Source organism: Nicotiana attenuata, chromosome 6 (genome assembly GCF_001879085.1).
Source record: "Nicotiana attenuata strain UT chromosome 6, NIATTr2, whole genome shotgun sequence".
Lineage (NCBI taxonomy): Eukaryota > Viridiplantae > Streptophyta > Magnoliopsida > Solanales > Solanaceae > Nicotiana > Nicotiana attenuata.
This window is the reverse complement of record NC_031994.1, coordinates 93,035,583-93,048,608: the sequence shown is the minus strand read 5'-3', so window position 1 is coordinate 93,048,608 and position 13,026 is coordinate 93,035,583. Positions and strand designations below refer to the sequence as shown.

The 13,026-nt window shown below is 35.8% G+C and overlaps 2 protein-coding genes across 2 annotated transcripts in view; both read right to left on the bottom strand.

Annotated features, from left to right (window-relative positions):
- The window catches only part of LOC109227474 (transportin-1-like), a 28,306-nt gene extending 24,563 nt beyond the window's left edge, over positions 1-3,743 (bottom strand). The window contains exons 1-7 of the mRNA XM_019392650.1: positions 3,252-3,743; positions 2,560-2,847; positions 2,120-2,209; positions 1,933-2,010; positions 1,769-1,849; positions 1,536-1,586; positions 1,005-1,090 (exon numbers count right to left, since the gene is read on the bottom strand). Coding sequence (XP_019248195.1) covers positions 1,005-1,090; positions 1,536-1,586; positions 1,769-1,849; positions 1,933-2,010; positions 2,120-2,209; positions 2,560-2,847; positions 3,252-3,437 — 860 coding nt within the window. The 5' untranslated portion in view covers positions 3,438-3,743. The remainder of the gene's footprint in view (positions 1-1,004; positions 1,091-1,535; positions 1,587-1,768; positions 1,850-1,932; positions 2,011-2,119; positions 2,210-2,559; positions 2,848-3,251) is intronic.
- On the bottom strand, positions 4,763-11,995 carry LOC109227473 (V-type proton ATPase subunit B 2). The gene is made up of 15 exons (XM_019392649.1): positions 11,857-11,995; positions 11,327-11,392; positions 10,207-10,262; positions 9,991-10,089; positions 9,784-9,843; positions 9,242-9,353; positions 8,954-9,162; positions 8,340-8,468; positions 8,082-8,219; positions 7,760-7,910; positions 7,581-7,663; positions 5,834-5,881; positions 5,692-5,745; positions 5,451-5,534; positions 4,763-5,350 (listed from the first exon to the last, which is right to left on the bottom strand). The coding sequence occupies exons 2-15, from the start codon at positions 11,382-11,384 to the stop codon at positions 5,165-5,167; spliced, it is 1,467 nt and encodes a 488-aa protein (XP_019248194.1). The 5' UTR covers positions 11,385-11,392; positions 11,857-11,995; the 3' UTR covers positions 4,763-5,164.

The following is a 13,026-nucleotide window of genomic DNA, read 5'->3' as shown; positions in this document are numbered from 1 at the left end:
ATCTTGAGTCTTTTTCCAGCTTTGAATTTCGACGACCAAAAAAATATAGTTCAAGTATTTTTTTACTCAAATCCACGAAATCAGTGTTTGATTCTCGTCTTTAAACTCAAAACGAAAAAAACCAGTCGATCTCCTCCATAAATAATCAACTAATCTTAGTGGAATTCGAACTTTTAGACACCCAAAGAATATACCATAGTGGGTTTCAAAAGCCAATATTGGAGAACACCATTGTTTGACATATTGAAGGTCTTCAATTATGATTTTTGATGAACCCTAATTTTCAACAATGATGATTTGTTAATGGGAGAAGAAGACTAGGTTTCATTTTAGTGGAGGTATAATCTCTGCAATGGAAAAGAAAGGGAAAGAATGGAAAAAAAAACGAAAAAGTGTTGGGGAAGGATTTCATTTTTAGGGGCTGGGGTAAGGAAATGGGAACTTTTTTTGGTCAATTATTCAAATGCAGAATATTAGAGGGGTTGGGTGGGACCTGCTGACTTGGCAGCTGATATGGAGAAAATTGAAGGGGTCAGCTGCCACAGTGTAGATCCGTTAGGGTTAGGGGCAATTATGCAAACTTTGTTAACGGTAGGGATAGATTTGGACGAAAAGTATAACGGGTGGCAGAAGTAAACAATATACCATAGTAGAGGGGTAATTTTGGACCTTCTCCCTTTATTCTATAACTCAACCATATTTATGTATAATATTTATGTAATTTTTAGAACTTATTATATTCATTAATATTGCACTGGATTTTTTGTTGTTGTTGTAGAATATTCATTAACATGGTACTCCATCTTAATGAGTACAAAATTGAGTTATTACAAAAGAAAAATTAAAGGAAAAGGTATAAGTTTTTGATATTAATGATTGTTGATGCTATCTAATCTAATTACTAGATCATCTCAAGCAAATTAATGATTTCCTCCTTCCACAGAATTAAGATGCACTGAGCGACATCAATATCTATACAAGAAGCAGAGGAAGTAGTACATTACCAGAACTCACAGGCTTCAAGTGCCACCTCATCATCGGGATCCTTGTTGACTTGCAAAATATATTCTATGACATTTCTCAAGTGAGGCTGCATGAAAAAACCAGAACATCAAGAACAGGCAAAAGGAGGAATATATCTTTCCATATTCTGTACAGACAAGTCGACTTAAGTTAACAGACTGGATTCATTTTTCAATAAAGCAGCGAATGGCATGATCTACGTGATAAAACAGAATAATAAAATTGAACCAGCAGATCTGACGTCTAGTAAGGGATTGAACTTCCAACAGGGCATATATAACAATTGAATCTTGTAACCATCCGCTCGAAAATCCGACAACCAGAAATTAAACCAAAATAATTAAAATATTAATCCCAATACACTTACAGTTGAATGTTAATTTCTTCAAACTATTTTCTGCCTATTTAGAGCATTTTTTGGTCCCTCGGAACCATTCCCCATATACAAAACAAAAGCAAATATGACCAATAAGAGGCCTCAAACCAAATTTTGAAAGGGGAAAAATGTTGACCTCCAAAAATGCAGGACGAACTTCAACCAGTTGAACAAATGCCATACAAACCTGTTTAAAAAACAAGAAAACTAAGTACAAGGCAGAAGTTTTCACTTACTCAAACTGTAACTCATTATCGCATAAGCGGAGTTCCACAAAGTGGATACATAAGAACGTTATGAAATACAAGTTTTCTGTAGGTAAGGAGAGGGCACGCATAAAAATTATCAGAGTTCACAGCAATTCCTTACCAACTTCCGCACATCTGGAGCAGGGTCATTGGCAAGAAGAAACAACCCTTGAAGATATTTATCCATAGATAAAAGTAAAACCTACAACAACATGGAAGTGAAAATGGCACAAAAGGAACAGGATAAAGGGCAACAGCTGGAGAGGTCAACAAAGTGGTACTTACTGTAGGCATCAGCATAATAAATTGATTCACAGAACTCAATGAAAGCTTTCTGAGAGAAGCATGAGGTGACTGGAAAAGCTGTTTGCAGACAGATCTCGTCAGAGAAGATACTAAGAGTGCAGCATTAAATAAAACAAATAAACATTAGAAAGAAAGTGGACAAAAGGAAGGGGGGAAACTATCTCACCTGGAGAAGCCTTGGAAGGAGAATAGTTATTGGTCGTTCAGATAATCCAGGTATATCCGAATCAAGAAGACTTGGCACATCCTCGCATATCTGCATTTAACAAGATCTTTAGCATGCCAATTTTCTGTTATTTTCACGAACGGAAGGTCTGAATCATGTACTACTACAACAGTTTCTACCAATAGTAGTTCCAGTTCACATTATATTTGAATGACAATCCACAAGAAAGACAAAAATGATTGTCCTTGCAATAACCATCGGGTGGAGAATATAGCAATCATGGGATCTTAATTTACTAACCACATTACAGAGAAAGTAGTTCGCTTCTCCTATAATCATCCAGCTGTTTAGATATCAGAACCATGAATTAAACGGTACCCTATGGGACAACGATACGCCCCACATACTATGCTGATGTAGTAAGCACTAGAAGCTCATACCTTGGATAAAGCATCCATGCCACCCTCCATGTGATTACTGTCGTTACTGTCCAAGCCACTGACAAGAGCATGCAGCAACTCCGGCCATCCAGCAAATCCCTCTATTTGTACAAGAACACTTATAATGGTTCCAGCTGTAGACCTTATGTGCCTATCTGTCGCCCCTAGAGAAGGTAACAACTCTGATTTTATGTATTGCTGGTTGGCGAGAGGCATGTTTTTGAATGCAGCTCTCAGGTTATTTTTTAAAAGCAACCCAGCTGCTTGCCGAATGTCGACTGACTTCCCCTGTTGCAAGGACCAACCAGATTGTTCAGTGAACACTGCTTGAAGATAGCAGCTTTTAAAAATAAAATAAAAAGTCATACCAAACTCGGACCAAAATTTGGACCACTTCTGTTCTAAGGAAATCCTAGCCACTTATAATTCGTCCAATTTTATATATACATTTCTTCCATTGAGTAAAATCATGTATTAATGGAAACTAAAAACTAAAGCAAAAACTAAGATAATGAATCAGCTACATAAATCCTACATAATTAATCCACTCTATTCGAGGCACATTTCAATCAACTACTAAACAAATTAAGTCAATTACGAGTTCTCTAAAACTAGAAGTTGCATAATCTGCAAAATAAAATGAAATTGTCAGCAACTAATAGGGAGAGTGAAAAAGAGTGATGAAGAATGACCTCAGCACGGGCGAAGATAAAAGTGAGATAGTTATTGAAATCAGGGAAGTGAGAGTAGTGCTGAAGTTGTTGCCAAATCTGAGACTTATCAGAAGTAGCAGGTGACATTTGTTGCTCCAATAATCCACAGATCTCTTTGAACCCTTCCTCCTGCGGCTGCCATGTTGAACTCGCCGTCGCCGCCATAGAAGTTTCTAGAACAAGAACAAAGAAGATTGGAGAATACTTGGAATTTCGGACAAGTTGTGAACGGGAGACAAAAGGAGGGGCCGATGACGACGAATGTGTGTGTTTAATGTTTAAAAGAAGAAGAAGAAGAAGAAGGGGGGTTTGGAGCGAATATGGATCTGGTGTGTACGGATGCAGTGTAAGTGGTGTGTGGACCCAGCACCAAATGAATCAATCATTGGCTATTCAGACATTTAGCGGTGGATGGTGGATACTACTGTACTCTGGAGGTGCCACTTTTGCTTTGTTCGACCAGTCCCATTTCTCCCTTTTTCCTCGCGTTTCGACCCTTTTTTGAAAAATACTTCTAAATATAGAATAGGAAAAATTAAATTATAATTTATACTTATGTGACATGATTAGGAAAGCTATTTTTTGAAAGTAGATGATCTTTCAAGTACAAAACTAAAACTTTCAAAATGTGAAAATAAATAATATGCTCGTCATGTGCACTTTAATTATCCTTCTCATATACATACTAACTCTCACCAACATAATATTATGCATTCTAAAATTTGATATAAAGTATTTTTTATCTCAACTATAATTTGAACCCTAATATTAAGATTGCACCCACTTTGTTGATATTAGGCCATACTCTATGATACAACACATGCTTTTAACACCGCTGATTTTATAATTCCAAGAAGTTAGCATTGTAATTCAAAAAGTTTCTAACTTTATCTTTTAGCAAAATATAATGTTTATGGAAAGCTACGAGCTTGGTGGAAGTATGCAGGGTTGGCAGAAACAGGCTGGGAGAAAGCTGAACCTATACTAACTTTAATTTCCCTTGACCCATGATTCTCCACTTTAATTTCCCCACAAAGTGATTCTCTCCTTTTTAATCAGGTACAGTCGACTAGTCGAGGGGTTGGGGTCTGGGTTTGGACACCACTGAAGTGATTTTATTATGTAATTAAAGATTAGAGAAGTTTATCCTATCTCACTTTAATTTTCTTCAGCTATTAAAGGTTTTACCCAGATGGAAGTTTAAGGGAAAAGTCTGTCAGTTTGCAGGAAATTGTAATGTTAACAACTGATACCACAAACAAGTGTCCAGTGCAAAGCGCTTTCCCATGCAAGATTTAAAATGCACCAGTAAGCCAATTATTTGATTCGCTTATTTGGCCAAACTTCTAAAATCCGCTAATTTTGCAGAGGTTTTTTTTTTTTTTTTTTTTCAAAAATGCTTTTCGAAAAAGTACTTTTGGAGAAAATATATCAACAAACAAGTTGTGAAATATCCTAAATCTCATAGTTTCCAGTTTTCCAGAGAAACCTTACAAGGAAGCAGCATTATTCACCAATAATCCAAAAGAATCAGCTTACACGCCATAGAGTAATTTAAAAAAAAAAAAAACAGAAACTATATGACAAGGCTTTGTAATTCCTACAAGCGCCTACTATTACTGAAATTTAGTAAATAAACCAAACCTTGCAATACTTTTGGCTAAAACAACACACTAGATTACACGGTTTAATTGGTTCTCAAAAGAATATCAATGTCTTTCAAAATGCTGAAGAGCCTTGGTTTGGAACTCATTGGAGAGGGCTTTTATTATTGAGATGAAAGGAGATACACAACAGACCGCACAAAAAATAGTGTATTGTCAAAGCTCGTACCAAGGCAATTACACAGACGAAAGTACAAAGCTCGTCCTTCCCATTGGCATCCCTTTTTATCAATTAGATGCATCGCGGCTGTAATACTGATCTAGGGTCTTTGCTGGGATACGATGAAGTAGCTCACGAGGGAAGATGCGAAGGAGTGTCCATGCTAAATCAAGTGACTGGAATATGTTGCGTGTGTCATAGGCTCCTTGAGCGACAAATTTCCGCTCAAATTTGTCAAGAAACTCCAAATACAGCTGTTTCATTTATAGGAAGACTATTAGTAATCTTGACTTGATGATAACCCCCGCCAAAACACAGGTAAACTAATTCAAATATTTTTCTCAGTCAAATTACCAAGTCCTCAGAAGAAAGTGCTTCTTCTCCGACAACAGCTTTCATTGCCTGGACGTCCTTTCCAATGGCATAATTTGCATACAGCTGAATTTTTTTAGAAGTTAATGCAAAAAGAAAAAGGAGAAAGAACACACACATTAAGCCATCAATTGCAAACAAAGTAAAAATGTATCAAGTCTGCCTGAAGAAATGAAAATGAAAGGGAACAGCAAAAAACATGCTTTCCGAAAGTTGATCTTACCTGGTTGGATACATCAGAATGATCCCTCCTAGTCATACCCTCACCAATGGCACTCTGAAAAAGTTTTAAGGGTTAGTCGTCCTAATATCAATTAGTCAAAAGCATCTAGATGGACTGAAAACAAAAGGATCCGAATGCTCACCTTCATCAACCGAGACAGGGATGGAAGTACATTGATTGGTGGGTATATCTGTTACAGTTCAGACAATGAAAAAAAAATGTTTTAGACATTTTTCTTCAAAAGCCCAATGCCTTTAAAGGAGTAAACACATTCAACCCATCCACAGTCATAAAAGCTTCAACAGTAGCTAATCACAAAAAGGCAACCTTCTGTTGCTGTGACACAGCCGAATTCAAGAAATACTCGACTCAGCAAGCAACAGAATGCTTACAGTGACTCAGGAGTCAAGACATCATAGATATTCCATGTGTGGAATACATGTTAAATGAAATTGTCCACAATTGAATTGTAAATGTGACACAATTCCAAATATGCAAATAGAAATATTACAAACCAATGGAGTGTTTCGTGGATGTGTTTTTGACTAGTAATACTATAAAGTGGAACTTCCTTAATTTTCCAAGAATCCAAATATAGTTGAATGTGTTTGGTTTTACTTTTGCAACATTCTTTTCAATTGGCAGATGATATGTTAAAACAGGATTCCTATGCTATATGTCATTCTATTAAACACATTTCCAGGCAGTATGTGCAAAACACATATAAAACATATTTTGTTCAGATATAAAATGCAAGAATGAAACTGTTGGGTAAGTCCAAATATCTGATGAAGTTTATGGCACTAAGGCCTTCATGGAATGGATAAGCAAAATCTGGTAAGTGGTAACTGTAGGGCTTCATCTAAGATAAAAAAAAACTTGTCACTATAGGGCCTTAGCATAATCATACAAGTATCATAAATCTTTTTATTATTATCATTTTTCCCAGAAGAAAAAATCATAATTGCTTTAGATCCTACTGGTCATTTAGTGAAATTCATCCCCAAGTCCAACCGGAAAGTAACCTAAGTTTCAAGATATGGTGCCATGCAATTCATAAAGGTGTAAGGTGATGCATAAATGCATAATAGAAATATTATTTCTTATTAGTGCACAACTTATCACTAACATAATACCATAAAACAACCTAGACGAAAAAAGGAATTATGCAAAAGCTTATTTGAATAATATTCAGAAAGTTCATAGCAGAAAAAGCAGAAACAGTGTTCGCCTTCCAAGGTAACTGTAAGCTAACCTAGGCATGGAAGTCAGCCTGTTAAGTTGATTCAGGAAATGGATTTAAAATAGAAAAACCGAAAAGCTATCTTTCCTTCAATCTATTTTCAGCGTATGCGGCATGATTTATGAAGTACGCAAACAACTTGAAATTATGATAAATGAGAAAGAATATCATGCAGTGACTCAACATCAAAAGAAAAAGGAATAACTCTTAGAATCACCAGAAAATGTTTGGAGGGTCTTTCTATAAGTTAGCATAGAATGAGGAGACCGAAAAAAGACATGACAATGGAATTTCCCTCCCAAATGCGCACGCACAAAAAGGACAAGCGAATTTTGATGATGCTTTCTCTTCCTACTTGATTATCCAGTTTATCAAATAGTCATTTCAGTTTATACGCCACCTGATTGAGATGATCTGGACTTAAAATCTGATTAGCATGAAATACTTCCCCATTGCCAGCAAGAGAAACGGATCGAGAACGCAAAGAATTTACAGTACCCCTTCTTCTTTTAGTTAAAAGAACCTAAAGTACCACTGCTTCAATTTGATTGGTTGCTCATTCATTACTTAGATCTCTTATAACATGAAGTATTATGCCCCTTTGCTGGTGTGAATATGTACTCAGTCCGAGAGTTCCATAATATACCTGCCGGTTATGGAGTTGTCGGTCAATATATATTTGTCCTTCAGTGATATATCCAGTAAGATCTGGAGTTGGGTGTGTAATATCTGTCCATACAACATAAGATAGAAATTGATCAATAAGAAGAAAAATCAAGCAGAAGCAGAAATAATATCCAAAATATATGGCTAGCCGTTTGTTACCATCATTAGGCATGGTCAGAATTGGAATCTGTGTGATAGATCCCGTCCGTCCCTCGATACGTCCAGCTCGTTCATAAATGGTTGCAAGGTCAGTATACATATAACCGGGATATCCACGCCTTCCAGGCACTTCTTCTCGGGCAGCAGATACCTGTAATAGGATATGTAGTTATATGGTGCCAGTAGTCTTAAAGAAAGCTTAGAATACTTGCAACATCACTTAACCCATGGGTATTGATCTTAAGATTTAATGATGATCAAATTAGACCAAATCATAAGAATACAAAATAAAAAAGATGCAGATGCACTTATTGAAGAATACCTCACGAAGAGCATCAGCATATGAACTCATATCAGTTAGAATCACAAGAACATGCTTGCCACATTCATATGCTAAATATTCGGCAGTTGTAAGGGCAATCCTGGGAGTAATAATACGTTCAATTGTGGGATCGTTGGCCTGCAAGAAGTATGGCATAATAGATCAGATTGAGCTTCAGGTTAAAGAAGTGCAATCATTTTATTAACTGAAGGGGTGTAAATATAATTTATTGATCCATGTTAAAATTGCAAGAATTACCAGGTTTAAGAAAAGTGTCACTCTCTCCATGGATCCATTTTCCTCAAAATCACGTTTGAAAAATTGAGCTGTTTCCATGTTGACTCCCATAGCTGCAAAAACTATGGCAAAGTTGTCGTCTTCACCACCCTGTAGCATCAAGTACAAAAGTAAGATTTATATCAATATAAATACAATTGAATCACCACGAATAAACGAAAATGGATGATGAAATGTGCCTACCAGCTATTTGCTGGTGGCCTAAAAGAAGGAATAGACAATGAACCAACCCTCTGTACCTAATCCGCAAAAGGGTGAACTAAAGTCGGTTAGGACAAAAAAAGGAGGCTGTTTCAAGGATTATATGTTAATGAACTTCCTCAGAAGACCAAAAGAAAAAAGAAAAAATAAATGCAGAAATCTATTTTGTTTATGTCTGTCTTCAATGCAGTAAATATAAGGCTACCATGTCAAATGGCAGTAGTAAGATTATTAAGATACTAGTCAAATCTCAAAACATGCTTTGATATCTTAGAGAGGCAGCCAAATGCTTAAGACCTTTTTAAGCAATGCAACAGACTTCCATATCAGCATTTTAGGCATTTGAAATATAATCATCATGCAATACTACGTACCTCAAGAAGATTTTCAGATTTCTCCAACCTCTTCACCAAACCAGCCTGACGACAGATCTGGGCTGCAATTTCATTATGGGGAAGACCGGCAGCAGAGAAAAGAGGGATTTTTTGTCCTCTAGCAATTGAATTCATGACATCAATTGTTGAAATTCCTGTTTGAATCATCTCTTCAGGATAGGTTCTCTCACTAGGGTTGATAGAACTCCCTAAGATTGGCATTAGCATAATATTAGTGGAGAATCACAAGAACATCCGAATTAGGTCATATTAGAGCTCAGCACTTGCCAGAAATATCTCTGTAAGCCTCGGGTAAAATTGGAGGACCATTGTCAATGGGCTTCCCTGAACCATTGAAGATACGTCCAAGCATATCTAGTGAGACCGGTGTTTTAAGCACCTGCAAACATATTACCAAGAGCGCTCTTAGACAACAGTACAAATGTTAAAACAAATGAAGCATAAAACAGCACATCATCTACCAGAAACATGACTAATAAACTAAAAGTTTTTATTCATATAGAAGCCATCTCTGAGACTTTTTCTTTACATGCAAATAGAGAATGGTTACATGCTTAAATTCTCAAGTTTATTGATAAACTTCATATGAGCATTTCACGTGCTACATAACAAGAGTTAGGTTTTTTTTTAAAAAGATAAAAGGCAAAATGCAAGAAAAGATTGAAGGCTAAAGTAAGGGAGCAAACATGTATTTCCAGACCATGGTTTATCTATGGATTACGAAACCAATTCATGGAACTTAGGTACCAGTGATATACGTTTTTGGGTTCTATGCAATGAAGTTAGAGCAAATATGAGCTACACTATACCTCCCCGGTAAACTGCACAGTTGTGTATTTGTTGTCAATTCCAGATGTTCCTTCAAAAACCTGGTTAGAAAAAGGGAAAATAACCATCCCATAAGCAGATTGAATTACGGAAAAATTGGTGAATATTAAAAGTTAAAGTAGATGATACATATTTGAAAATTCCAAACAATTATATCAAGCAAAGAGTGATGCCAAAAGATAACCTACCTGAACAACAGCTTTTTCCCCATCAACTTCCAGAACTTGTCCACGTCTTGTTGTTCCATCTCCCAAACGAATGTTAACAATCTCCTGGTACTTGGGTCCCTGACAAGAGATTATATACACACACATTATTCTAAAGCATTAACAGAAACATGCAACAATAAACAACATCAAATTTAAGAAATAATAAAAATGTATAGCAAAGTGTACAAGGATTACCTTAACTTTGTCGAGAATAACAAGTGGTCCAGCAACACCTGAGACAGTTCTATATTCTGCAATTGTACATAGTATTGGAAGTCAGCAGTTTTTATCTTAGACAAATGACAAGTTGAATAAGTTTTTTCTTTCTTTTTTTTGATAAGAATGACAAGTTTAGTAAATTTTGATTTTAGATTGAGTAGAAACTACCAAAAAACCAGAAAAGATGTGGACTTATATGTGATGATCCACAAGATTGCCATGTTACTGAAAATGGATATGACAATGGATATATTGAATCCTGAAACCTCAAAAAGTAGGAATATCCTCCTTGTAGTGTATAGACAGAAGGTACAGCAAAATTTTGATATATTTATTTCAGTCTTCAGTTGCTGGGCGGATAAAACCAAACAACATATTCTCAAGAGTCCTAGAGTTATTAAGTATACCCATCAAATCCTAATACCTACTGAAACTATAAGGGAAAAAAGGTCTACTGCCATCAGCGTTTCAACTGCTGATACGTGTTCATGCCCAATCATCGGCAGAAGGCATCACACGGGCTTTGAAAACAGTTCTCTGCCACCTGGGGAACACTCTAATTCTTAAATCTACAAACTAACTAGGACCACAAGTGAGACATTCATCTCGTTAGTCCTAGTTCAATATAGCATGTGTAACTCAGCTCTAGTTATAATTGAAGATCATTGCAATCATAATGAACCCGCACCACATATTTTTATTTAGAATCGCCTATTCATCAATTCAGTCTTCCTAGAATTCCTTGATTCATTTGAAAAAGTGCTAACACGGGTTTAAGGACTCATTTCCAAGACTTGTTACTTAAGAAAAAAGAACTACCACATCTGCATACCATAAGTGGAACATGTCAAATAAGCCTCTAGCAAACAGAAGCAGGGGCGGACCTAGAGAATTGACTATGGTTTCCCGGGAACCCAGTAACTCTTGGCTAGACCATGTATTTATATTAAGAAATTAACTAAATATTTGTAAATATCTAAATGTGAACACGATTATTATTGCATATTAATTTGAAATTCCGGTAGGAACCTATAAACCTCAAATCCTGAATCCGCCTCTGAACAGAAGGCGAGCCAAGAAGAAGAAATAAACATACCCATTCCAACCTCCAGGGTTCCCTCCTCCATGTCAATATTGTTGTTTTCCGCGGCCATATTTTAACCTGAAAATTAACAAACAAAGAAAATGAAGCAACATCCTATTCCCGCAAGTACTGATAAATCACTTTACAATTGATCATCAGATCAAATCTCATTACATAAACAAGAAAGCATCAAAATGCCAAGCTGAGCAGCAGAGACGGGTACAAAAATTTAAATGAGCAGCAGGTGCTAAATATTAATTATTACCACACTCACTATTTAGTATAGATAAATTTTCAACTATACATAAAGCGTGAGCCAAAGGCCTAGAAAGCTAGGGCAGTAACAAACAGAGATATCAACAGTAATAAAACAGAGCAATTAGGAGATATATACAATTGAAACTATTATGAGTAAAGTCAAAGGCAGTGGATTGTGTAGAGATGTGTCGTAGTGAGATCGAAGGGTTGTAAATTGCGTTAACTAAATGGAAAGGTGAAAAATCCAAGATTGGAGAATGGATCTGTAAGAAAAAGGTAAGTACCTTTTCTGCTTCTGAATCCAAGACAGAGCCAAGAGAATAGAGGAGAGAGTGATAGAGGTGGACCGTAGAGAAATGGAACTGAGATCTAATGGTGGAGATAAATAATTAATACTACTCCAGCAGTTTGTAAATGAAATGAAATGAGAAGATAGAGGTAGTTTTGTTATGTTATTAGTAATAACATTAGTACTGGTTTTGTTTTGTTAAAATTGGAAATTAAAGTAATATTCCGAATTTGATGACATTTTCTCATTTACTCCCTCCTTTTTGTATCTATTTGATTGAATATGAATTTTAAAAATATAATAATAGTTTAGAATCTTAATATCTTAAGTTAAAAATATTTTTTTTAAAATTACGGTCTTAAACATGTAATACTATTTCTATAACGGAATGTCATTGAAAGTAAAATTAAAATATTAAAATTAAAATGAAAAGCTAGTTAAAAATTATACAATATGCTAAAGCATATTTTTTTAGAGTTTATATAAAAATATGATATTCTTTTTAACATATTAAAATATGATATTGTTTCATCTTAACTAATATTTACCGAAAAACTTTACACAAAAGTGGTAATTTTCAATATATTTGTAAGTTGATTAAATTAACTCTTCATAAATTCAACATTCAAACAATTGACAAGGATGTAATACAAGGAAAAACAAAAAAAGACAAGGACATTTGTGGTTATCCACCGGTAAAACCATGGAAGTGAAGCGCTAGTAGACAAGTGTAATTTCGCCGTTGGTACACCTACGGCCACGTGATTCTTGCATCAGGCCCCCAACCAATTGATTGCTTAGTTGTGTGGGACCCATAGTGTGAGACCTGCACGTTGATATTGAAAATAGGGAAAAGCCTCAACAATATCCTTATGGTCTTCAAATGGCTCATCTTTAACCTTCGTTTGCAAACTATTTAGAATACTCTTTGGCTTATAATCTTCGAAGTGTACCGATCAAACATATTTCACTGACGTAGTTGATAGCGCGAGTTGCATCATGTATAGGAGTGGCAAACGGGCGGGTCGAGTCGGATATGGTTCGGATCGAAAACGGTTAAAATATCATGGTATAGCCAGTTTTCACACTGGTCGATGAAAAATAGCCAGCGTTTATCAAGTCAATGAAAAATAGCCACTATTTTGCTGCAACAGGGACCGGTCCA

Coding starts and splice junctions, on each gene's coding strand:
- LOC109227473 (XM_019392649.1), bottom strand. CDS start 11,384: ATGGCCGCGGAAAACAACAATATTGACATGGAGGAGGGAACCCTGGAG. Junction 10,090..10,206: donor TTATTCTCGACAAAGTTAAG/GTAATCCTTGTA, acceptor ATCTCTTGTCAG/GGACCCAAGTACCAGGAGAT. Junction 9,163..9,241: donor GGCTTACAGAGATATTTCTG/GCAAGTGCTGAG, acceptor TGCCAATCTTAG/GGAGTTCTATCAACCCTAGT.